Source organism: Ambystoma mexicanum, chromosome 2p (assembly GCF_040938575.1).
Source record: "Ambystoma mexicanum isolate Mex_15411 chromosome 2p, UKY_AmexF1_1, whole genome shotgun sequence".
NCBI classification, from domain to species: domain Eukaryota; kingdom Metazoa; phylum Chordata; class Amphibia; order Caudata; family Ambystomatidae; genus Ambystoma; species Ambystoma mexicanum.
In genome coordinates, this window is record NC_090923.1 from 1,175,473,165 (window position 1) to 1,175,500,549 (window position 27,385).

The 27,385-nt window shown below is 47.3% G+C and overlaps 1 protein-coding gene across 1 annotated transcript in view; it reads right to left on the bottom strand.

Annotated features, from left to right (window-relative positions):
- Positions 1–21,269, bottom strand: part of ITIH6 (inter-alpha-trypsin inhibitor heavy chain family member 6) — a 458,640-nt gene extending 437,371 nt beyond the window's left edge. The window contains exon 1 of the mRNA XM_069645329.1: positions 21,052–21,269. Within this exon, the coding sequence (XP_069501430.1) occupies positions 21,052–21,159 (108 nt within the window). The 5' untranslated portion in view covers positions 21,160–21,269. The remainder of the gene's footprint in view (positions 1–21,051) is intronic.
- Between the last annotated feature and the right edge of the window lie 6,116 nt (positions 21,270–27,385).

The following is a 27,385-nucleotide window of genomic DNA, read 5'->3' on the forward strand; positions in this document are numbered from 1 at the left end:
CATGCCAACCAATCAGTGGGTCTAAAGGGCAACCTAACATACAATGTTGCATAGACCAATCCACTGCCATTTATTTTGTCCACTATAATCAGTACTATACGTATTTAGAGGTAGTTCAAGGCGTGTCCTAAAGATATGGGGAAGCCAATGAAGTACTAACCCATATGTATTCTATATGTAGATATGTTCCCATAACCAATCCCTTCCCTCAATAGGTTTTATAATTTGCCACGTAGAATGACGTCATAGATGACACATATTGGGGTATAAGACCTCTATGTAATGAAGCTGCTCTGTGAGTGTGCATGGATCAGTCCGATGGCTGTCAGTTCTCCCTGCTTTATTAAATTAGAATAAAGTAGTACTTTGCCATATTCTTTGAGTCTGTTGGATTATTTGGTCTGAGATCATTATTTGTAATTACATCTAGCACAAAAGACGCTTCAAGGTGCTACAGCACATTATACAACTACTATTACTATTGGCCCTACGTCCAGTGGGAGCCATAGCAAAAGTACTCCTGACAATAACTGTTCTACTACTGCTGGTATTACTCTTACTGCAGCTACTACTGGCTGTCCTATTACTATTTCTACTAGTATTGGTAGTAATGCTACTAGTACCCGTAGAAATACTATTGTGGTTAAAGGTACTGCTACATGTAGCTGCCGTCATTTAACTGGTAGTAGAACCACTACTCCTATAGTGGTGGCGCTACTGTGGGCACTACCAATAGTAACCCTGCTACTCCCAGTGGTGCTGCTATTGCTGGGTGGGGTAAGTAAGTATCATACATGTTTTTGGTGTAAAGTAAAATAAAATGCACCCTTTGACTTATCCCTTGGCTGCTATAATGCATATCCAGAGTGCACGTCCTCTGCTGCTCTGATGCAGTGTCCGCTTTGGAGGTCTGGAGGAGAGCCACAGCAAGAGCCATGCTTAGAAAAATGTTGAAAATAAGATCGATGGGAAAGTGTTTTCACTGGGAAAATGGTAGAAGATAAAACATAAACACTTGGGAACACCATACTTTAATAATTTAGTAAAATATGCATGTCCCCTGTAAGTGCAAAAAGATAAATGTTTGCGATGTGTGTGCTAAATGGGAGGTCTTTTTTTATTGTTGTTCTATAGTTTACTACAGTGTTTTTTTAACTATTCCTTAAATGTGATAACTTTTTTTTTCTCCATTTCTACTTATGAAACTGTAAATTGTAATTTCCATTGTAAATGTGTAGAGTAGGAAATGCTGACATCTGACCCGCTGGCATGCATTAGCTCTACACGTCATGAACCATGATATGGTCCCATGAATCTGCACATGAATCTCCCTGGTTCTCGGCCCCAACAGAACCCCTCTTTCCAAAATGGCACCCCATCTCTCTGTGTTTCTGGGATTCCCTGTTTGACACACGCAACCATATGATCGTGTCACTGTTTGCAGCTGCGCGCATATCGAAAGTTTCCTCTTTTGAAATAAACCACAAATGGTGCACAACGAGTTACCTTTATGAAAATGATTTTTTAAAAAGGACTTCGATTCTGGAATGTTGGTGAACAAGGCAGCAGTTTAAACCAACTGCTCCTGCTCCCTCCCAGCCTATGGATTATTATTATTGAAAATTGAAAATTGGGAAAAAATTAATCCTGCGCTAATATCAAAGAAGAAGATTGAGATCCCTGACAACCCCAACTCCAAAAAAGCTAAACAAGGGGAGAAGATGGATGAGAGTTCATGAAATGGTGACATGTATGCACTGCTTCTCCAGATTGCCAGGATGTGAAGGAAATGAAGTTTACCCTCAGTGACTTGTCCTCTCAAGTTGGTCACCTGGAGACTAGAGTCACCAAAGTGGAAGCAGAATATACAACCTTGGCCACAGAGGTTGCAGGGAGTTATAGGGCCTACAAGGAGTTGAGATATGAAGTTTCTGATTTGAAGAGGAGGAACTTGAGGTTAGAGGCTGATCAAAGGAACTTGAACTTGCGCTTACTGGGTGTGAATGAAGACTCTGCTTTGGACAAAAACCTTGATCAAAGAGTCAAAGGAGTACTGGAGGCAACTTTGGGTAACAACATCCTAAAGGAAATGGACATGGATTACTCCTTTAGAGCTGGTAAGCTGGTCCGTGCCGGAAAACCAAGACAGATCATCATGGTGATGTCTAGAGTGAGCGCAAAGGAAAGAATTTTAAAGGCTGCAAGAGAAAAAGGAAAACTTCTACTAAATGGAGATCAATTGGCGATTTATCCAGACTTCCCTAAGGAAATAGTGGAAATGAGGAAGGCGTTCAAAAGTGCTAAAGCCTTAGCTCAAGAAAAAGGGATTAAAACTCTGCTGGTGAAACCAGCGACACTGAAGATATTTTTTCGATCAGGTGTCAAAACCACAGAGGATCCGGTTGAGGCTGAAAAGTGGCTGAGAGCTGGGGATTTGAACTTGGATAATAATATTACAGATTGATATGATATATGAAATATGAAGCTGTGAAGATGTAAGGTTACTTTTCTTTATTGATTCATTTTTTCCAGAAATTGTTAGATGGGAGTTTGTTTGTTTAGGTAGCTGAGCTTTATTTATATATCAAATATGCTGTAACGGTTTTCGCTCGAGCGTAGGCTTGATGTGGGCTTGGATAATGGGTGCTTTACTCTACGGTAGTACGCGCTCTGTAGATTTATTAAGGGTGATGGTGTTTGTTTTTTTTGTATGGACGGGGTGCCGGAGGTGTCGTGCGGTCCGGAATGGCGGCCGTGCGGCCCCCTTCGGAGTCTTGCCAGCAACGAGGTGATGGATTGGTGGGTGCGGGTGACTGGCCACTGATGACGCGCGTTTGAGGTAGGGCGCAGTGGAGCTTTCTCCTTGGGGCCGCGATGCGCGTGTTCCGGGCAGTACGCCTTGTTGCATGCTCACGTGTTTGGGGGGCACAGTGGATGTAGGGGCTGGGGTGTGTGTGTTGTGGCCGAGGGAAGGGACTGCTCTTTGCACGGCTTTGTCCCGGACTGCTGTGGGCACATTGATCGTATTGTTTCCATAGCCGGAATTTGATGAAGGAATGCTACGTTTGGGAGAATGCTGCCCAATGCTTATCCCTGCACACGTAACAGTTGTTCTTGTTCTGGTTGCACACCCCTGACATGCTGAGTTGGGTGTATTTGACATGTACACTGTATGCTATTAACATCACTGCATAAAGAAGGTGAGAGATTTGGTGTTCCACTGTAGTGTACACCTTTTACTTTGCTTGGGTACATTTCCTTTCGGACTGCAATGAAATCAGCTGTGAGAATGTAATAAATCCTGTCATCTAATGTGAACACTGACAAGGTTTATGGTTAAGATATGATTTATTGTGCACCTCTGTGCACCTCTGTCTACTTACCAAATCACAGACAGAATCTTCGATGAGGTTTTTTAGCAGTAAAGCTTCTGTTAGAGAGGGTTCGATTCCATTCTCAAAGCGCAATGAATGAGGTGCCAACACGTTATATCTGAAGTGCCCAGTTATACAGTGCATTTGCAGTTTTGTGCCATGGAAGTCACTTGGGGGAATGTAGTGTCCAGGAATTGGTGACTTATGACACATTTAGGGATGGGGTATGAACTGTCAACGAGGATTATATTTATGGGTATTAGTTGGATGGGGGTGTCTGTTCCCCCTACCGGAGAATTTGTTTTTATGCTTGGCAAGATGAGTAGTAAGGCCGCCTGGAAAAGTCATGGATTGGAGTGTGAATGCCATGGAAAAGTTTAATGCTGTATCTGGTTTCTAATCTCATTTGGTAGGGTGCAGGGACACAGGTATTTTGCAACTCACGGTACATTTGATCACGCATTCTAGTGATGATTCACGCTCAATTGCTCTGCATGCCTGCAGTAGTTGGTATTTCTGATGTTTAAACTGATGGTTGTGAGGGTAGGTGGATTAATATGATTCGTTGATGGTTATAATATGAGAATTCAGGCTTTGTCTAGGCATGAGATTGACACATGGTGTGGTATTTAGCATTTTTGAGTATGAGATGTTGCGTCTATTCAAGAATGCTTTTATTCGTGCTTTCATTTGCTGGAGAGTTGTGCGAATTCATTTAGAGCAAATAGTATTTTTAACTTCATTTTGAATTTGACCAAATGTGGTCTGTGGCACATTTTTGGGCTTTCTATAGGCTGACCTAAGGGAGGGGGGGGGGGGTCCCGTTCGGCGTATAGCTGGAAGGGATGTTCTGGATGGTTGGGTGGTTCAAGCCCAGGAGTGTTTTTTTATTTTTTATTTTATTTCTTTACTTGACTATAGGTTTAGGTAGTATTGTGTCTTGTGAATTCATTGCAAGGATTGGGAAACGAGATCTAGCAATGTCTTATCAGAGGAATTTCACAGTGTTATCTTGGAATGTGAATGGTGCACATTGCGCTGTCAAGAGGAAGGTGATTTTGAGTAAACTAGGGGAGATGGGAGTGGATGTCGCGATGCTTCAGGAGACTCATCTGTTGGATGCGGATATAGATAAGTGGAAAAAGGAGTGGGTTGGTGATGTTTATGGTTCGTCGTTCACTACTGGTTCTAGGGGTGTGTGTATTCTTTTTAGGAAGAATCTCCAGATCACTGGGGTGAAGTGTGTGAAGGATGGGGATGGAAGGATAGTGTGTGTCACTGCACATATTCAGGATGCTCAGTATTGTTTTCGCAATATATATGCTCCGAATGGGGGTGAGGGTAGTTTTTTTGTAGCTTTAGCGCAAATGTTGCAGAATGTAAATGCGATTAATGTAATTTTGGGAGGGGACTTCAATGTGGTTTTGGAACCTGGACTTGATAAAAGTGGGGGGGTGGACAATGCCAACGATCTGAAAAGAACAGCATTAAAGAGACTAATTGATGAATGGAACCTCACAGATGTTTGGAGATTGCAAAACCCTTCTATGAGACAATATACTTTCTTCTCTGCAAGGCATAATGCTTACTCGAGAATTGACCTCCTTATGACCTCTGGCCTCTGTACACAATCATTCCAAAGGGGAGACATCGGATCACTACTTGTTTCGGATAATGCTCCAATCTCCATAGACTTGCAATTGACCTTCCCGGTTCCTAAGTCTAACACCTGGTGGATGAATGTCTTCCTCTTGGGCGACGATGAAATTGTGGACAAAATTGTTCAAGAGGCGAGATTCTTTATATCTGTGAATTGGACTGGTGAAGTTAGGGTGGAGTTTGTGTGGGAAGCCTTTAAATCATATATGCGAGGATTGTTGATTGGTTTGTCAAGCAAAAAGAAAAAAATGAGAGATGCAGAAGTGAAAAAGCTTACTGATGACATTCAGGATCTTGAGAGAAATAATATGCAAAACTTTTCAGATGAGACTTTAAAAATATTGAAGCAGAAAAGGAGACGATTGGAAGATTTGTATTCTTCAAAGGCTAAGTGGTTGCTTTTTAGAACCAAATGCAACTACTATGAAAAAGGTGAAAACTGTGATCGGCTTCTGGCAGATCGGTTGAGGGTTATGGATAATGGCAGATCTGTCAATGCAGTGGAAAGACAGGATGGGTTGGTGACTTTTGATCCTGCGGAGATTAATGCAGCATTTCTGTCATATTATAAATCCCTGTACTCTTCAGAAACCGACTTATCTGAGCGTACAATTGGTTAATTCATTGAGGACTGCCATCTGAAGAAAGTGAGTTTGGAATCCTTGGAGTGTGTGGAAAGAGATTTGAGCGTGGAGGATCTCAGGTTGGCTGCTTATGCGTTGAATTCTGGGAAGTGTCCAGGTCCGGATGGGCTACCAGCTGAACTTTTTAAAATGTTCCCAGAAGAGGTTTTTGCTTTGATGCTAGAGATGCTGCGCGCCTCTTTGAGGAATGGGTGCCTTCCAAGTTCCACAAGACATGCTTCAATCTCTGTTTTTCTGAAGGAGGGACGAACACCAGTGAAGACTGGGAGCTATAGGCCGATCAGCTTATTGAACACGGACAACAAGATTTTCGCCAAGGCGTTAGCTTTGAGGATTGAGAATGCGCTGATGGATATCATAGATGTAAGTCAATCTGGATTTGTAAAAGGCAGACATGTTTCAGAAAATATGAGACGATTGTTGCTGACACTATATGAAAGCAAAGAACACCATAATGATGTGGTGACGTTATCCTTGGATGCTGAGAAAGCTTTCGACCGTATTGAATGGACATATCTTTTAAGTACATTGAAAGGCTTTGGTTTTGGAGATACCATGATCGGATGGATAAGACTGCTGTATTCACGGCCGACTGCTTGTGTTCTGACTAATGGCATGAACTCAGGCATTTTTGAACTTGAGAAAGACACGAGGCAAGGCTGCCAACTGTCGCCGATTTTGTTTGTGATCGCCATGGAATTGCTGGCTGTGAGGATAAGAGAAGAGGATAGAATTGAGGGCGTACGCTTTGGTGCAGCCTCCCAGAAAGTTTGGTTGTATGCGGATGACATGTTGGTGGTAGTTCAGAATGTGGAGAGCTCCATTCCTGCGCTGATGGAGTTGATCGATGTGTTCAACAAGGTTTCCGGATACAGGATCAATTGGACCAAGTCGGAAGCGCTGCCGGCATCAACCACTTGCACTGTTTTGAAGATGCGGGGCTTTGCCTTTAAGTGGTGTCCGAATAAGATGAGATACCTTGGGATTTGGCTAACGAATGATGGCTCAAAAATAATGGATGTCAATATTACACATGTGATTCAATCTTTGGAGCTTGACCTGAAGAGATGGAGTGCACTTAAATTGAGTCTCTGGGGGAGAGTGAATACCATCAAAATGACATCAACACCACGAATCAACTATGTGCTCAGTGTGCTTCCCCAGGAAGTTAAAAAGGGCCATTGGAGGACAATTGAGAGTTTAATCCAGTCTTTTCTCTGGGAGAACAAACAGCCACGGCTCAGTTTGTGGAAATTACAGCTGCCCCAAGACTGCGGGGGTTTGGGGGTTCCGGATTTTGAGAATTATCATTTGGCTTTTGGAGCCAGGCATCTGGTTCCATTTATTGAAAATTCAGAGGATGTTTGGACGCTGGCGGAGTCAAGTAGTTCTTCTCCGTTGCCGCCTAGAGCCATGCTGTCCACGGTGGATGGATCTGGTTATCGCTCATTTCCGCCGACGAAATTCCTGAGAACTTGCTGGAGGGAACTATGGAAGAGGAGTAAGCGCAAGGTATGTGATAATGATTACATCCCTATCTGGCTGAATCCAGGTATTTTGCTCAATGGGAGGCCTATATTGTGGTTGAACTGGCTCCTGAGTGGTGTACTATGGCTGAGTGATCTGCTTGAAGAAGGCAAATGGATAAGCTATAGAAGACTTGGACAAAATAAAGATCTCAGAGACTGTACAATGGGTGAATACAGAAAATTGAGAGGTTTGCTGCGGAACCAAGGAACTGTTAAGGAACTGGCGGTGGTTGGCAGTTATGGCTACCTGAATATAAGACATTAGGAGGTATGGCGTCCAAAGTATATAGAAATCTGAGCCAACAGTACACGCCAGCAGAGGGGTTGTTAACTAAGTGGTCTGAGATCCTTGGCTCTGATATGACTGTGGAGAGGTGGAGGTTTCTTTGTAAAAACGTGACTCTGACATCCATTAATCTTGGAGAACAACGCCGCCAAATCAAAATTCTTAATAGAGTGTTTTGGACTCCCCAAAGACTTTATGCGAGAGGGATGATTGACTCAGAGGCTTGTTGGAGATGTAAGCATGATGTCGGCTCCTTTGAGCACTTGATCTGGGTCTTTTATGAACTGAGGACATTTTGGAGGAGTGTCACTGAGAAGATTAATGAGGTTCTATTGCTGCAAGAGGATTTTGATTATAACACTATCATCTTGGGTGAGGATGATAAAGTGGAAGATCTCACTTATCCACAGAAATTCTGTTTTTTTAGGGCTGTAAATTCTGCGAAAAAAATCGTTTTGAGAAAATGGAAATGTGATGAGAGGCTGACCTGTTCAGAATGGGTGGATGACTTGAGGCAAGTTGCCAGAATTGAGAAGGTTATCCTTCGCAGGAACAAAAAATTGAAATTGTTTGATGATATGTAGGGTGGGTTTTTGGATGGCATGTGATAATAAGTTGGTCTGTTTTGCATTTAATTCTGTGAAGGTTGGGGATGGTTATGGGGGTGTGGATTCTTTGCGATGAATTCTACAATTACAATGCTGATAAGTTTGATGTTTGTATGTTTTCTATAAATTTCAATAAAATTAATAATAAGAGAAGAGCACTAGAGATAGTGCTTAATTAATAACACGGCTGAAACATGTTGACTATCGATGAGACTACAACTAGTTAGTCTTTCATTTTCCAGAGACTATTTGCAGTCTACCCGAGATTATTTTAGATTGTGGTGACTAATAGACAGTATTCAAAGTTTTGTAATTTCTATAGTGTGGAATACATTTTCTAAATATCTGATAGGTTCTCTATGTAATAATTCCTGTTACAATTTAGTTTGGACTACCATGAAGCTGTGGAATAATATCATATGTGTCAACTACTAACCCCGTTGTATTTCATGTTTATGATTCCTCTTTTGTACATTTTATTATAAATGATGTTGTGTTTTAAGGTATAATTAAAAAGAAAATACATTTTCAAAAAAAAAAAAGGAATTGCTTCATGCTACCTCATTTGCATTGGTTTAAATAATGCCCACGTGTGAACATTGCACCTTGTGATATAAAGTGCACCTCCCAGTTGCATGGCTATGAGGAGTGTTCTTGCTTGCATTCCAGCCTGAGAAAGTAGACTCTGTACTGCTACAACACTCACAACACAGACCCCTGCACACCTCTGCTGCCGAGCTTTCAGTATGGCCCGACAACCCCAGGCAGTGCCGAGAAATGCATTCCAGACAGCCCGGGGGAGCTGCAAGAGCATATCAAGTGCAGATGTGCAAATACCTGTAACACAACCCAACATCAGCTGGGTCAGCCTGATCTAATCACTAGAGCAACGGATTCTCCTAGAAATCACTCACAGATCAAGAGGCGCACACGTGCACTGTCATCAGTGGGGATATCACGTGTGCAACTCCTGCTCCTCTGAAAACAGATACCCGGAAGCCGCCAGCGCCGTCTCATAAAACAACACACCTGGAAGCCAGCAAGCAGTAAAGGAAATGGCGCAGCACCCTTCCTGGTCCAGAAGGGGTTTCTTTCTGCGGCTGGTGCGACAGCAATGGAATACAGAAATATTCTGCACAAAGGCCGGTGTTTCGAAAAAACTGAAATTGAAAGGGCTGGAAACTGTAGCGGCCTCAGTTGGGGCTATGTGCACGGGCAGCGCCCAGCGCGGAGAAACACAAAACACATGTGCACACCAGGAACATTAAACATGGATTGTCTTATTGGCGTGCCTTAAGCGCTCACATTAACATCGGCCAGCTGACCGTGACGTGCGCACCGCAGAGTCCCTTGTCAGGTGACTCCTGGCGATGCTACATCTCCCCCAAAATTACATTGTCCTACCTCATTTCCTCGATCCACGGTCTCAGTCTTCGCATGGTGTGACATGGTCTATTGTTTAGTTGAGGTGCTGTGTTCCTTCCATCTCTCTCGGCCACCCTCAGCTGCACTCTGCTCGCCTTCTCCAGACTCATCTCGTCTGCTGAATACCCGGACATCTCTCTTGCATAGTCCTCTTCATCATTGCTCCATGTCTGAAGCGCTTGGGTGCTGTTGCCTCCTGCTTTCCTAAAAAATGAACTGTTCCTTATCACTGTCCACCCATTTCCACCGTTACCATAGATCCCTTCAATCTGGGTTATGATCAACGGCCTGGGGTCAAAAGGTGGGACGTCCTTGTGGGACTGTGACTGACATACTAACACCTGGTCCAGTACCCCCAGGTTGGCCACCCAGGCCAGGTTGCTCTGATCGACATATTCCTTCATTTTCTCCTTTGCCAGGTCATCTTTCCTCCTCACTTTGCATTCTTTTGTGATCCCTTCTGCTGCTTGATTATCGTGAGGCAGTCTTGCACGCACTCTGCGACCAAACATCAGTTCGGCCGGGCACATCCATGTGGAGTCATGCAGCGTGTTTCGATAATCCTGCAGGAGCTGGTATAGTGATTGTTCTACAGGAATATTGGTGATGTTTGCTACGCATATAGCACTTTTGACGTTTGCCATGAATTGCTCCACTGTGCCATTTTCCCCGGGACACAACAGCGTGATCTTGCGATGCTGGAAAACCCATGTAGGCGGCAAAGTTGTGAAAGTCTAAGCTAGTGAATGGAGGGCCATTGTCTGATTTGACCACTTTGGGTACTCTGAACGCTGAAAATATCCTGTCTAGTACTGGGATTATGATGTCGGCAGCTCTGGACGATACTAGTTCTGCCTCGGGATACCTTGAACATTCGTCCAGTACTACCAGTACATATTCACCCGATCTCAGTGGGCCAAAGAAATCGATCGCTACTTCTTCCCACACCCCTTCTGGGAGTGGTGTCATGTGTAATGGCTCTGGGAACGCCATGGGTTGTAGGCTGAGACATATATGGCATGACTTCAGCGTTGTCTCGATCATCTTGTCCATGCCCGGGAACCATAGCTTCCTCCGGAGCATGCGTTTTGTGTACATGATGCCCCTGTGGATTTCATGCGCAATGTCAATTGCTCGTTTGTGGTCTCCTTTGAGAATCAGTGATGAGGAAGATATGGACAACTCATCCTTTGATTTGGCGAGTGTTGTCAAAAGATGTTCATCATGGGCCTGGTTGTCACGTAAGGACGCAGTGGATGAATTCCGTCTTCTGTCCCTGATGCATGATGATATAAGGGCGAGCGTGACATCTTCCGCCGTGTGCCTTGTTAGTTCTGCCTTCGAGGTGGCTGGTGGCACTGAATAATGGATGATGTAATTTATGTAGCCCTCTGCCTGGTTGCTCGATGTTTGGGGGCCAGCAGGCGGGTGACGATTGAGAAAATCCACCGGATTCTCCTCTTTTCCAGGCTTGTGTATGATGACTTATTTGTACTCCTGTAGGCGCATGCGTAGCCCATCTTGCAATCCTGGGTGGCATTTGCGTGGTTTTCCATAAATGGTGACAAGTGCCTGATGGTCAGTGATTATCGTCAACGGCGTACCATGCGGGAATAGGTGGAAATGCTTGCACGCCCACAGACAGCCAGGGCTTCCTTTTCCGCCTGAGAGTATCTCGGTTCAGCTTCAGTGAGGCTCTTGCCTGCAAATGACACGACTTTCATCTGTGCGTGTTCACTCCTCGAGTGTGGGCCAACACTGCACCCAGACCCACCGGGCTTGCAACCACCGTCACTTCGGTGTGCATGTTAGGATCAAAGTACCACACACACACTGTCACAGCGATGTCTTTCTGGGTCTTCTCGAAAGCCACATGCTGTGACTGGCCCCATTCGAAAAGCCTGTCCTCTTTCATGAGTGAGCGAAGAGGAGCGCTTCTGGTGGAAAAATCCGGCAGGTACCTGGTACAAAAACTCGCCAGTCCAAGGAAGGATCTTATTTGTGCAATGTTTACTGGGCAAGGGGCCTCGGTAAGTGCACAGATCTTGTCCGGGTGAGGTTGAATACCATTTTCAGAAAATATGTGTCTAAAAGATTTCAGTGCGGTCTTGTTAAAGTCACATTCGTCCTTGCCAAGGGTCAGGTTGGCGTTGTTGAGTGCTGCACACACTTTTATTCAGGTGGCGTCATGTGCTTCCTGGATTGGCCAAATATCAAGATATCGTCACTGGAGTTAATGCATTGTGGAATGTGGCAAATGATCCTGCGAATTTCCTCCAGGAATATTTCTGCAGAAGATGAGATTCCAAAGCTCAGGCGTTTATAATGTAATAGTCTGAAGTGGGTTGTAAAGGCCATGATCTAACGCGACTTTTCAGAAAGCTCAATCTGGAGATACCCTTTGTTTAGGTCTAGGCGAGAGAAATGGCCCCATTTAGTGTATGCATCATGTCAGTGATGTGCAGTGACTGGTGGTGCTCCCTGAAAATGGCCTGATTGGGTGCTCGCATGCCCACGCACAGCCTTATGTGTCCTTCTAGGCCCTGGTTTGGCAAAGGCACAACCAGAGAAAACCATGGAGTTGGCCCTGATGCAGGTTCTAGTATGTCCGCCTCTACTAGTGCAATTCGTTCTTTTTCCACTTGGTGTTGGATGTTGAATGGGATACCCCTGAAGTGTTGTGCTATGGGTTTCAGGGTCGGGTCAATATGTAGCTTGATTGTTCACCCTTTTAGCTTCCCTATGCCTTTGAAGAGTTGGGGAAAGTTTGTTGCTATCTTGGCAGCGGGCGAGATGTACTTGTTCGCCATGATTTGATAGAGTATGTGTATCAGGTGCATTTGAACAGCCGATTTGAAGCTCAAAATACACCCACTGGCCTTTTCTGTCGCCAGCACACACGTGGACGTCTAGGTAGGCGTCAAATTCTTTCATCCACCTAGTCCATCTCAGTCCTAGACTTGTGGTATCTATGGTGTCAAATGGCATTATTCACGGTACTGGAAACACATCTCTCCCTTTTGAATTAGGGCCGGGAGCTGGCATGGCCTGGTCTTGGCCTTGTGCCGGATTCGACATTGCACTGGTATGTGTACTGGGGCACTAGATCCCTGCCACTGTGAGCCAATGTGTCACTCCTTGTTCAGGTTCCCTTTGGGATGACATGGGTGGGTTGTGTTGTGCTAGTGGGGCTTGACATGCACTTCATGCTCGTCCACTCTCCCTTTATCCGTGGGCCTCTGCCAACCTCACGTTGTTGGTATCCACTTCTGCCCCCTTCAGGCTCGCACTCACTCTTTATCTGTGGACGGTGGGCGTTGTGTGCCGTGTACTCGTTTCATTCGCCTTCCAGGATCCTACTGGGCTGCCACTCTGCGCCTTTTCACTCTACTTCTCTCACCGAGCCTACAGGGAGCAGGGACGTTAACGAGGGCAACGGCGGGCTGCAGTGCGCCGGTGCCGTAGGCTCTCATATCCGTCGCCACTGTAGCTGCCTCACTTGGGGCTATGTGCGTGGGTGGTGCGCAGCGCAGCGCGGAGAAACACAAAACACACGCGTATACCAGGAACATTAAACATGGATTGTTTTATTGGCGCGCTCACATTAACGTCACTCAGCTGACTGTGACGTGCGACTCCTGGCGATGCTACAAAAACCACTGCAGGATTCCAGGCACCTTCTCAAACGCCAATAGATAATAGTTGTAATAGATCCGTTGGGCCCTGGCGCAGTGCAAGCATCCACAGGACGTGCAATGATGAGGATGGCACTGCCCAATAGGACGCGAGCTCGGGAACCTGCATAGCTGTTCCAGAGTCTGGCACCCTCCTGTGAGAACCTATGACTTCCTTGGATGTTCTGTTTTGAGCAGAGTTGCGTTGGATTGAGACCAAAATTAGCGTGTACTATCAGGGGGGCACGTGCGGGAAAGTAATATTTGAAAGCCCATTGGGCCTCAATCACTAGAGTGGCCCCCATTGGCCAGAAAACTGTCCCACACTGCTCCTTGGGCACTCCTGCCTTTCCCTAAAGGGCAGACTGTGCTGGTCCAGTGGGAGGAATTCTGAAAACATTGACCTCAGATTACCTCTAAGTGCGACTGGGTCCACCGGGTGCGGGGCGGGCTCCCAGATCTCTCAGCAATTTGGATTGTGGGCTTTATATTGAAGACACAGAATTTTTAATATATCCTGGGGGATGCCAGACGCTTATGAGGATGATCACGTTTCCTTTCCTGCAGCAAAAGCTGACTGGCTGATTATGAGATCAAGGCAAGAATGTATAAGGACTGCTACTGGAGCGAGCAAAGGCCCTACGGAGCTCTGCAAACACACCTGAAAAGATGCAAGTAAGGGGAAGGGACTTGATTTGAGGCAAGAGCGTACAGTGTAATGAAATCGAAATCCAAGGGTTCAAGTTGAATAGGATGGAATTGGAAGATGAGTTAAGAAGGCGAGGTGTATTAAGTATGGGTGCAGTGTCTGGATTCGAAGAGGGGGATTGTAGATTAAAAGCTCTGTTCTGTGGTCGTCTGATTTGGGGGAGGCGATGTAAAGATGAGGCCACTGGCTGGATTCTCGAGTTAGGGGGATAAGTAAGTGGGTGTCATCCGCGCCTTAGCATGGTGGAACATCTTGAAGTCGGCGTTGACAGATGGATAAGACGGTGTTCTAGGTGACGTGGCATTGCCCAGTGAGATATGGGGGAGCAACATTTGAGGACATGTTTAAACCCTTCATAGTGCAGTACCCGAAAACCTCTCGACGCACAGTCTTCTAAGAGGGACAACAAAATCCCATGGGTGACCAATGCCGAAGGAGGCCTAGGGGCAAGCAAGCGGTGGAGGACACAAGACTCACCGGCGCAAGCGGTGGAGGACACAAGACTCACCGGCCGAGGGCTGGGGGTAAACAGAGAGCGGAACTTCACTCGTGTCCAGCTTGGAAATGCCGCTGAAAGGAGTGAAGCGTGGTGGGGCTGAATGGAATTCTGGGAATTGGTGATAAGTTGAACGGGAGTGGGATGTTGGCTATGGAATGATAGAGCTGGGGTGACTGGCGCCCAGAGCAGTGTGCTTACTGTAGCATTTCCGACGGTAGAATTGGCGACTTGCTACTCTGCTGCGATCAGTGGATATGTCGCCCAAATCACTTGCAGTCGGGAAGTGCCTTACACAATTTACCTTTTTTTCGGGAAAAGAGCGAGGGAGGGTAATTTACTGAAATCACACAGCCAAGTGGCCATTTAGTAAAACCGCCGGGGCGTTTACCGAAAACACAGACACAACTGTGCCTTGAGTGGCGCCGCAGGCATAGCTGCGAGTTTAAGGACATGTCGGGAATGTACTGTCACGATAGACACAATAAGCCTATTGCTGACACCAGAGATGTAATTGGGCTCTTACCGAGGCTGGCGGCAGAAGGATGCAGCCGTAATGACATGTTTTAAAGCTGTTACATATATGTGAACAGTGCGAGCATACTCAAGATTGCTGATATAAACCAACATAATCCTCACAGTATACAGGTTTTCTGTACCTGAGAAATTAAAAAGCACTGCACTGCACGAGATACTTTAAGGCAGAAGTAGTGGCGTCGCTAGAAATCAGTATTAGAGGGGGCACACTGAAGGGGGAGGAGAAATACAACATGGTGGGGCGGGGTTGTGGCGCACCAAATAAGGGTCAACAGACCAAACTGTTTTAAGTATACCTATATTTTACCAATCTGGTTAAAAAAAAAAACGTTTCATTAAGCTTGTTCAGAGTAGGTTTAATGCAATAAAATGTTTGCATCAAGTTAATATACAAAAGTTAACTCTTGTTCAACAGTTGCAAAAATGCCCTCACAGTCGGCACGAAACTGCATTCTTTTACTTCAAGCAGACATCACCCCCAGCACAGCTTCAAATAATGTGCAGCTCGAGATGGTATTTAGCAGAAGAGATATCACTTCTGGCTCGGCTTTAAATAATAGCTAGTCAAAAATAGTCAATTTAACAGAAGAGATATCCTTCATATCGCAGTTTCAAATGATAGTCAAGGACAGCCTGTTTAACAGATGAAATGTCGCTGACAGGCGCCAAGTGCAGGGGGGAAGGAGCTGACTGCTCCCTTGGCTCTTTAGCAACGGTTGCAGGAATCTTACTTTGCCCCCGCAGAATTGTTCACAGTTTTCCCTTTCTGGCTGTGCATCCTAGTGGCGGCTGATGAATTTTTAATTGGAGGGGCGTAAATACGGATAATGGCTTAAAATGGTGCAAAAATTGGGTAAAATGACAAACAGTTCAGAGGAGCATTTTGCCAGCACATTTTCAGGTTGCTTTTGACCACAATATATGCCAGTATAAAAAAAATGTCATGCTGGCTGCAACCATAAATTTCCATGCTGGCTGTGCCAATATATGCGAGTATGCCCATTTAAGCACATGGTCATGTTTGCTTTACGCATAATGCCATTAATGATACTATAAGAAATCATGTCCCCGCTTGTTCTGCCATAATATGGCAGTATCCCCAGGTAAGAACATACTCCTGTTGGCTTTAACATTAAAAACGCACTGCCACAGTATGAAAATATGTCCAAACTGGCTGCATTAAAATGTCATTATAGCTACATAATAAAACTTATCATGCTTGCTTTATCAAAGATACCCAATAGAAAATGTCATGCCACAGTAAGAAATGCCTAGACTAGCTGCACCAAAATGCCAGCCTCGCCACATGATAACACTTATCATGCTTGCTTTATCAAAGATGCACAATACAAAATAGCATGCCACAGTAAGAAATGGCTTGACTAGTTGCACCAAATGCTAATCTAGCTACACAATAGCACTTACCATGCTTGCTTTATCAAAGATGCCCAATACAAATGGTTTACCACAATACGAAAGGGCTAGACTGGCTGCATCAAAATGCCAGTCTAGCCACGTAATAACACTTATCATGCTTACTTTATCAAAGATCCTAATACAAAATATCATGCTACAAAAAGAAATGGCTAGACTTGGTGCATCCAAATGCCAGTTTAGCTACATAATTGCACTTACCATGCTTGCTTTATCATAGATGCACAGTAGAAAATCCCATGCCTGCCCTCTGGATCCCCCAGCACCTTGCACACACACACAATGCGATTATGTGTGCATGCGAGGTGCTGGAGGGCCCAAGGAGTAGGCATGGTATTTTCTACTATGCATCTATGAGCAGTAAAAAAAAAAACATCCCTAGAGCTGATTTTGGCTGATGCACAACTCCCCTCCTGCAAAATAAGCTACACGTCCCAGTACAAACACACACACACATAATTCACACAACCTTCACATGCAGTAGCTCATTCACACGCACTCCCATTATCATACACTCACTCATTACACACAACACAAGCATGCACACATACATACACATATTTTAATTAACATACCTTCTACCACGGTTCTGATGTTCCCTCTAAGCGCTCCAACTTCTGTGTGGCATGAACAGGAAGAAGGAAGTAAAGAGCACTTCCTGGCTCATGCACATGCGTGCAAGGGCCGGAGCGCTGATGACGAAGTAGCCCTCTCTGTTTTTGTATGTGCGAGGAGGCACAATAACGCTTCCCATCGCTCATACACACATGCAGTTCCTCAGCTAGCATCCCCAGTGGGCAATGCAATGTTGGGGAAGCAAAACAACCCCAGCTTTGCATGGCTCATTGGATATGCAAGACTGTGGAAGAGAACTGTGTCAAACGGAAACCGCTTTTTTCGTTAACAGTTCAAGCCAGCTGAGGAGCGCTTCCTCAGCTGCATAAAGCAGCTGAGGGCGTGCTCAGTGTTTACACTGGGCTGGTTTCTTGGCTCCTCCATAATGGGAGAGGGAGCCCGTGGGTCGGCCACTGGTACATCATCAATCTATGCACAGGGTCAGTGTAGCTGGAGATTAAATACTGTTGACTTTGAAGTCATGTACATGAACTGCACTGTTGTTAATGCACCGATTTTGAACACAGTAAGGGATCCATAGGCATGCCCTACAGTAGAAGCCTACTGGGGTAGCTCAGCAGGTTGAGTGAATGTTGCTAAGATGTTATATATTTAAAATGGGCTGTAAATCATATGACTTTTTGAAATTCCTTTAAAAAAACAAGTGCTATAAAATGTGTTCGGCTGGGGGATGGGTTGGGGTGGTAGTTTGCTTATATTCAGGGGGTGTGGGAATTTCTGCCCCCTATAGTGAAAATCAAAAGCTGGCATCCATGAACCCACAGTTTAATTTCCTAATAACTACTGTCAGCACAATAGAAGCATTTATTTGTGATTAGCAGGTTGACAAGCATATAAAACACAAAGGAAGGGGCACAAAAATCACAGGGTATTTGTGTGGTAGTCTTACAAAAACAACACATTTTAAAGAAAACTAGTGAATGTAAGTATAAGAGCATGTTTCAGTTTGAAAACGTCGTTTTTGTTTTTTCTGGACAAGTGTAAGATGCACATTTGGAAAACAATAGTGTGCCCAGCATTTGGGTAGCCTGCTTTTAACAGTGATGGCCCCCACTCCAGTGATAGTCATGGCCCACTGATTCCTGTGTGTCCTTTTCAGGCCAGAAGAAAGTACTCAGGCTAGGTAAATGTAACCTGCAAACGTGTGAATGACGGCTGAGCGAAGGCTCCTGAAAGAGTTATTTGCCAGAGAGGGAGGGGGCGGGGGACAGGCCACCAATTAGGGGGGCACAAAGCAGCCAATATGGAGGGAATCGCCCCCCTCCCTATCCCCCCTCTAAGGACACCTATGGGAAGAACCTTTTCTCGGTATTTGGTAGTAAGAGCACTCACTCAAAGACTGAAAGGTTCTGCCAAATAACAGTGGGTGGGAGGAAGTTGTCTCAGATTCTAGCAGCGTTACGTTTTTGCGAAGAAATGATGACGATATTTTGATGAACTTGTGTATTTTCGTGCTGGAACTGACAATTGGCAATGTTCCGTTATGTATTTACATGAAGTCTGCTTTATTTTTCTCTGTTTGATATATTGTGAAAGATTGCCTACCAACCAAACCACAACAAAGATAATAATGCGTAAGTTACATACATACAATTTCTTTATTTTTTATTTGTTGGGTATGTATAATGTATAATGCGCCTATATAGCAAATGGTGTTTCAAGGCGCAACAAGACAAGAGGGGTGGGGGTGGGGACAGGGACGAAGAAAAACAAAAACAGTCCTACTAGGCCTTGGGTCAACCGGATCGTGCAAGTGCAGTAACAAGAAGTGCAGGGGCATGTGGAGGGGGGGGAGGGCGTGCCAGTCAGAGCGTAAAGTGCTAATGTTAAGGAGGGAAAGGAAGTGCAGGTCGGAATGGTGGGCGTGCAATTGCTGAGACGGAAGAGGAGGGGGTGAGGAGTGCCACTGGGTTAGGCGAGTAGTAAGGGGAGGCCATGTGGACAACGAGAGCGCAGGGGAAGGAATATCCACGAGCAAGTGCGAGGACGGGACAGGATGGACTCAATTGGGGAGCAGGCTAGTGCACGGGGGAGGGAGCCTGATAGGGCAAGTGAAGTATGGGGGTAGGGTGATCAGGGGCAGCAAAGTGCTGGGTTAGACTGGTCGAGGAGGGCCTGGTGCCCTGTATGAAGCTGAAGGAACCAGGCGGCCAGTCAATGAGGCAGAGGGGGACGTTAGCAGGGGAGGAGGATAGGGAAGGAGGAAGAGAACAGAAGGGTCTTGAGAAGCTTCCGGAACTTAAGGAGATCGGACTCAAGTCTGAGAGGGCCAGGGAGGCCATTCCAGAGGGAGGCACCTGACCCTCGGAAGAGAGAGAGATCTACCCCCCCCCCCCCCCACACACTTTGATACGGCCATAAAGCAGCCACGCGGAACGCCATGGATGCAATATAGGAACCCAAAGAGGTTTCTGATCAATTGATGATGTTATTGTGCTTGTATCAGAATGACCTGAAATAAACACTGAACCTCGCGTAGATCCTATTGAAAGAAAGGATGGGACAAGAACACTGTATGGAAAGAAAACTTGGAGAGAAAAAAACTTTGAACTAAAATAACAACCTTTGAAGTGAGTGAAACGGAAAAGAGGAACAAGACTAATTAGCCCTGAAGAAAACCTGTGAAAGGTTGAAACACGTGTTGGCTGCACAAAGCACAACGTGTTCAAATAAATAAAACTTTCCCCGTTAGGAGTATCAACTCTGTAGATATTGTTTCCAAGTGAAAAGAATGTGGTAATGGCGCAGATGGCCAGTTGAACGATTTAGGTCTATGTATTATTTTAAAGGCCTAGGGGTTAAGCCTTTTTACAACAAAGGCCTTTGCTAGCCATCCCCCATATTATAGTAAGAAGACCAAATCCAAGATGACCCTATAATAGTCAAGTCTGGTAGAAGCTCTGACTGGGTGCAACCCACATTTCTTTTGGTTAAATAAACACCCAAGCGGTACCGTGTGTAGTATGGTCCACTGAGGAGGTACTGGGGTTCTGCCACCTTAGGCTTTGTGGTTCATTAGCATGTTAACAGTGGCCCTTGATGGCAGCACAGGACCATAGCCTGGTTTCACCCGCAGCATGCACTCCCAAGCTTAGCTCTTGGAGCGGACAATTCTTCTCGTCTGAAAACTGCCACACACTGCCACGAGACATTATAAACAGTAAAGTGGACTACCGAAATGTTGTCCTCATGGACAGCTTCTAAGAGAAACTAGCCAGATTACAGCTTCTCCAAAACAAAGCCCTTCGTGCCCGGGCCCCAGCCCCTTGTACTACTGCTGACCCCACGCACCCACATTACATTATAGAAACTTGGCATTAAGCCCTAAGTGGTGTGGGGGGAGGGTGGGGCTCGCAAGGGCTCCGCGGAGCATATCTTGGTGCCATGCCTAAGTGAGGTTCTGCAACACCGACAACAACACCCCTTAAAATAGAGGCAATCTTGGCAGCCACTCAATATTTCAGAAGCTTGGACTGAAAACCATGTGTGAGGCTCCGCCCCTCTGTGTACAGCACAGGGGCCCTCTTTTGCGAAGGGAATAGACCGGGAGGGCTGCCTAGGTCTATTCCAGGCGAGTGATGGGGCAGAGCTGATGTGTGCCCCCCTCGCCGCCTCTCCAGAGGGTTCCGAAAGGCTGGTGGGGCCGGACCAGTGTTTATGTGAGGCAGAGGCTGGAGGGTCTGGGCTGGTGTCAGTCACGCTCCAGGGGGTAGAGTAGGAGGCTTAAACCACGGATGGGCCGGTGGGGCTGGGAAAGTGTCAATCCCACGCAAGCCGCTGCCTGCGAAGGACTCGCAGTGGACTGGGTTAAGTGGGCACACACAATGACGGACCCTCTCCCCAACAAAACGCGGGTAGGGGCCTCCTTGCTGCCCTCTCCTGGAGGACCCATTGTGGGGGGGGGGGGGGGGGGTTCCAGCAATCGTGGGTGCCACAACACCAGGGAATGGGGGGGGGGGTTGGAGTTCCTCCCAACGTCACACCGTTATCCCTGAAATGGCAGGAGGGCTGGGAAGAAGTCAATCCCTTGGCAGACTTACCGCGGGCTGTGCTTGTCTCACCTCCAGCGGGGCGGCGGCTGCGGTCCCTAGTAGCGCCTGGAAGAGGAGAAGTGGCAGGACGGCGCTTCGCAGTGTCGCAGATGCCATGGTACACAGGGCTCTTGAACCCGTGAGCCGTCCGGACAGAGACTGGGCGCGCGGCGCCCGCGGCCCCCGCTCTTATACACACCACGAGCCGCGGCTTATTTTTCTTAATATTTTTCCTGTTTTCTTTTTTCAGGTAGCGGCAGGAGGGTGGGCTGGGGTGGGGGAACCGGGCTGTCAAAAGTCACATTCATGCCGCTACAAGCCGTGCTTGTGCGCGAGGCTTCTTATGACTGGATCCGCGCCAAAAATTCTCTTCACTCATTAAAGGTTTTTATTTTTTTTACGCTTCAGATATGTCCAAATTTCCGACGCCCCGGAGGAAGCCAGAAACGAACAACGCAACCGAGCGTGTGCGCGGGGGGCGGTTAGAGGTTAAACCAGAACTTTGAAGTGCCTCCAACTTCTCCTTTCGTATTCTAGGCGCTGTTCGAACTAACAATTACTGATCTAGCCCCAGTTTGACGCATACCACGTTGCCACTGCCCCACGAATGACTCAATTTACGACAATATAGTATGACATCAAAGAACATAGCTTAACCAACATGGCACACGTAATTCGATGTGATAATAACGCTTCTTAGTCTGTGTATCGTATTTTATACCTCATTACACCACCAGCATGTGCTTCTATTTTTCGATTGATTGGTTTTCAGTTTATCAACTAAGGAAGGCGGGCTAACATGCTGGGATTTGAACCCGTGCCCCACATCCCCAAGAAAGTAGTGTAACGTAACATAACGTGAGAAAAAAGGCCACGACATAGCATTTCGTGCATGACAACCTTATACATTGTACAATTGCAAGTATACAACTCATATAACATGCTGTGTTGCTTACGTCATGCCACGGTACCTATTTCATGTCATGTTTTGCTTCTTTAATTTAAAACGCGAGTGGTCATTTATAACGCGCTCATTACCCAGAGGTTTCCTAGAACGGCCCCCGAGATAGAACCTGTGTTGCTTCGCGTCGTCTAGTTTCCAATGAGCGCGAGTTGCCCCTGAGCTATGCGCTCGAAGGGACCCGAGCAACCCCACGTGCTTAGGAGCTGTGTAAGGTATAATCTGATATTTCCACGGATGTGAAATGTAATGCGCTTCCTTAAGCCTGCCAGGCTACAGTCCACCCAGATCCCAGAAGCGTGCAGTCCAGATAGATCGCAGATGAGCACTCCACGAAGGACACTGTGCTTCCTTAAGCCTGCCAGGCTACAGTCCACCCAGATCCCAGAAGAGTGCAGTCCAGATAGATCGCAGATGAGCACTACACGAAGGACACTGTGCTTCCTTAAGCCTGCCAGGCTACAGTCCACCCAGATCCCAGAAGCGTGCGAGTCCAGATAGATCGCAGATGAGCACTCCACGAAGGACACTGCGCTTCCTTAAGCCTGCCAGGCTGCAGTCCACCCAGATCCCAGAAGCGTGCGAGTCCAGATAGATCGCAGATGAGCGCTCCACGAAGGACACTGCGCTTCCTTAAGCCTGCCAGGCTGCAGTCCACCCAGATCCCAGAAGCGTGCGAGTCCAGATAGATCGCAGATGAGCGCTCCACGAAGGACACTGCGCTTCCTTAAGCCTGCCAGGCTGCAGTCCACCCAGATCCCAGAAGCGTGCGAGTCCAGATAGATCGCAGATGAGCACTCCACGAAGGACACTGCGCTTCCTTAAGCCTGCCAGGCTGCAGTCCACCCAGATCCCAGAAGCGTGCGAGTCCAGATAGATTGCAGATGAGCGCTCCACGAAGGACACTGCGCTTCCTTAAGCCTGCCAGGCTGCAGTCCACCCAGATCCCAGAAGCGTGCGAGTCCAGATAGATCGCAGATGAGCGCTCCACGAAGGACACTGCCCTTCCTTAAGCCTGCCAAGCTGCAGTCCACACAGATCCCAGAAGCGTGCGAGTCCAGATAGATCGCAGATGAGCGCTCCACGAAGGACACTGCGCTTCCTTAAGCATGCCAGGCTACAGTCCACCCAGATCCCAGAAGCGTGCGAGTCCAGATAGATCGCAGATGAGCGCTCCACGAAGGACACTGCGCTTCCTTAAGCATGCCAGGCTACAGTCCACCCAGATCCCAGAAGCGTGCGAGTCCAGATAGATCGCAGATGAGCGCTCCACGAAGGACACTGCGCTTCCTTAAGCCTGCCAGGCTGCAGTCCACCCAGATCCCAGAAGCGTGCGAGTCCAGATAGATCGCAGATGAGCACTCCACGAAGGACACTGCGCTTCCTTAAGCCTGCCAGGCTGCAGTCCACCCAGATCCCAGAAGCGTGCGAGTCCAGATAGATCGCAGATGAGCACTCCACGAAGGACACTGCCCTTCCTTAAGCCTGACAGGCTACAGTCCACCCAGATCCCAGAAGCGTGCGAGTCCAGATAGATCGCAGATGAGCGCTCCACGAAGGACACTGCTCTTCCTTAAGCCTGCCAGGCTGCAGTCCACCCAGATCCCAGAAGCGTGCGAGTCCAGATAGATCGCAGATGAGCGCTCCACGAAGGACACTGCGCTTCCTTAAGCCTGCCAGGCTGCAGTCCACCCAGATCCCAGAAGCGTGCGAGTCCAGATAGATCGCACATGAGCACTCCACGAAGGACACTGCGCTTCCTTAAGCCTGCCAGGCTGCAGTCCACCCAGATCCCAGAAGCGTGCGAGTCCGGATAGATCGCAGATGAGCACTGCACGAAGGACACTGCGCTTCCTTAAGCATGCCAGACTGCAGTCCACCCAGATCCCAGAAGCGTGCGAGTCCGGATAGATCGCAGATGAGCACTGCACGAAGGACACTGCGCTTCCTTAAGCCTGCCAGGCTGCAGTCCACCCAGATCCCAGAAGCGTGCGAGTCCAGATAGATCGCAGATGAGCACTACACGAAGGACACTGCCCTTCCTTAAGCCTGCCAGGCTGCAGTCCACCCAGATCCCAGAAGCGTGCGAGTCCAGATAGATCGCAGATGAGCTCTCCACGAAGGACACTGCGCTTCCTTAAGCCTGCCAGGCTGCAGTCCACCCAGATCCCAGAAGCGTGCAAGTCCAGAAAGATCGCAGATGAGCACTCCACGAAGGACACTGCGCTTCCTTAAGCCTGCCAGGCTGCAGTCCACCCAGATCCCAGAAGCGTGCGAGTCCAGATAGATCGCAGATGAGCACTGCACGAAGGACACTGCGCTTCCTTAAGCATGCCAGGCTGCAGTCCACCCAGATCCCATAAGCGTGCGAGTCCAGATATATCGCAGATGAGCACTCCACGAAGGACACTGCGCTTCCTTAAGCCTGCCAGGCTGCAGTCCACCCAGATCCCAGAAGCGTGCGAGTCCAGATAGATCGCAGATGAGCACTACACGAAGGACACTGCCCTTCCTTAAGCCTGCCAGGCTGCAGTCCACCCAGATCCCAGAAGCGTGCGAGTCCAGATAGATCGCAGATGAGCGCTCCACGAAGGACACTGCGCTTCCTTAAGCCTGCCAGGCTGCAGTCCACCCAGATCCCAGAAGCGTGCGAGTCCAGATAGATCGCAGATGAGCGCTCCACGAAGGACACTGCGCTTCCTTAAGCCTGCCAGGCTGCAGTCCACCCAGATCCCAGAAGCGTGCGAGTCCAGATAGATCGCAGATGAGCGCTCCACGAAGGACACTGCGCTTCCTTAAGCCTGCCAGGCTGCAGTCCACCCAGATCCCAGAAGCGTGCGAGTCCATATAGATCGAAGATGAGCGCTCCACGAAGGACACTGCGCTTCCTTAAGCCTGCCAGGCTGCAGTTCACCCAGATCCCAGAAGCGTGCGAGTCCAGATAGATCGCAGATGAGCGCTCCACGAAGGACACTGCCCTTCCTTAAGCCTGCCAGGCTGCAGTCCACCCAGATCCCAGAAGCGTGCGAGTCCAGATAGATCGCAGATGAGCGCTCCACGAAGGACACTGCTCTTCCTTAAGCCTGCCAGGCTGCAGTCCACCCAGATCCCAGAAGCGTGCGAGTCCAGATAGATCGCAGATGAGCGCTCCACGAAGGACACTGCGCTTCCTTAAGCCTGCCAGGCTGCAGTCCACCCAGATCCCAGAAGCGTGCGAGTCCAGATAGATCGCAGATGAGCGCTCCACGAAGGACACTGCTCTTCCTTAAGCCTGCCAGGCTACAGTCCACCCACCCAGATCCCAGAAGCGTGCGAGTCCAGATAGGACACTGCGCAGTGTTTGTTTTGTTGCTGTGTGCGGGATGCAGCGGCATGCCGTGTGGGTTTGTTCGGTTTATATGTCTGCTACGAATAAAGAAATTACAGAATGGAGCAACAGCTCGCCGAATGTGAAATTGCAATACAGATGGCGCATGCATTTCAGGATCAATTCCCCCAAAAGATAGTGCTTGAAACAAAAGAAGGCATTTTCAAAAAAAAAAAAAATCAGACACCTAATTTGTAGCAATCACATAGACCTGGTTTGTTGTGGGATTAGATTTGGTTTGTAGTGCCATGTTGCTGTGCCATGGTAGTATAGAGGAGCAGCTGAATGCCTCTGCAGGAAGTTCTACCGCCTACTTCCAGTATGTCGGGAGCCCGAGATACAGCCATGCCTGACACCAGCAGTTCCCACCATACCACAGAGAATATTCAAAAGAAGATACCCTTTGAGAAAACCTTATCAAATGTATTCCAGAAGAGATGACAATTTGAGGGAGGAATTTCCCGAAGGAATATGAGGAAGATCAAAAGAATAGCTGATGATGTCACGAGAGACGAGCATGATGCGCCAAGAAGACAGACCAGAGAGAATGCCTGGACTTTATGGAACCTGAGGATGAAGTTAAGAATCAAGTAAACTGTCATGTGCAAAAATAAGATTGCATGTGTGTGATGCATTGCAGGAAATGCAAGCCGTTCAATGACTGTACAGATGCAGCAACGCATGTAGACTAAGTGATCAAAGAAGCTGGTTTTGTGTAGTAAATACATTTCAGGCGGAGCTGCTATTGTATAGAAGCTGGACATCAGTGTCATGTATTAGTAAGCCCAGACCCATGAAGAAGGAAGGCCGCGAGTTGTGTCGCAGCAAAGAATTAGCTCAGACCGTGGACATGAGTGGCAAGGCTGCCTGGCTCGGTACCAAATTTAAAGCAACCCAAGGTCGGTTATCTATTCTCAAGGCAGTTAAACGTGAGAAGCTGAATCATTCCTTGTTAAGGTGCAAAGAAAGAACACCAAATGTGGAAAGTGTTATTCAATTAATAGATTTCAATGCTGCAAACTGGTCTGAATCATGGTCTCCTATCACGTGAACTGAGGATGAGAATAGAGTTGGGCATTGAATTTCAGAAACGACAATAGTGTGTGCCCATAGTCCCTTATATTCCCAGAGGCAAGAATACATTTCAAGGCCAAGTTCAAAGACAATCTCGATGGCTGACGGCTTGGGTGATGAGAGTGGTGAGGCGAAGCCAAGTCCATCTCCTGGCACCTGGGTCTGAGCTCACATACTGCTACGTGAACTGAATGTTCCAGACATGGCACAAGCGTGCCAACTAAATTGTAGAGGTCCATATAACAAAGAGCCTTATAGTTTGAGAGCCAATAATACACTGTGTATCTAATAAGTATTGAAGATGACTTGCAGTAGAGGCAGGTACAAAGTTGTCCAGCTGACAACAGATATCCAATCACAACCTTAACCCTTAGGCAAGTATCTGAGAACCCTGTCTCCAAGAAGAACTCCTTGTTCTTAATGGAGTAAGCCAAACAAGGAACCTGGGAAAGGCTTCTTTTCAGTTGTTTAACTGCCTCAGCTTGTTCCGGGCCCCACTCCCACTTGACTCCGCCCTTTAATACATTACATCACTGTGCCTTCTGAAAGGACAGTTTTGCTCTGACTTTCTGCAACTTGGTCAGAACATAGCAGATTTCTGCTATATGTTCCTCTACAATTGAGCTCTTGATCAGAACATCATCTACAAAGGCCAGGTTTCCCCTTTCGCCTAAGTCGGGCAAGGCCTTATATAGAATGATGTTGAGCTCATTGCCAGAGTTGATGTATCCAAAGGGGGTTCGGGTCCAGGTGTATTTCTGCCCCTGAATGTAAAGGCAAGCTTGTACTGGTCTTCTCTACTCACAGGTACTGTCCAGTAGCCATTGGTCAGGTAAATGGTGGTGTACACCAGGGGTGCACAACTGATTTTGACAGAGGGCCAAAAGTACCTTACATGATGGCTATAGTGGGCCGAAAAGTAAATGTGTGCGGGGCGGTAG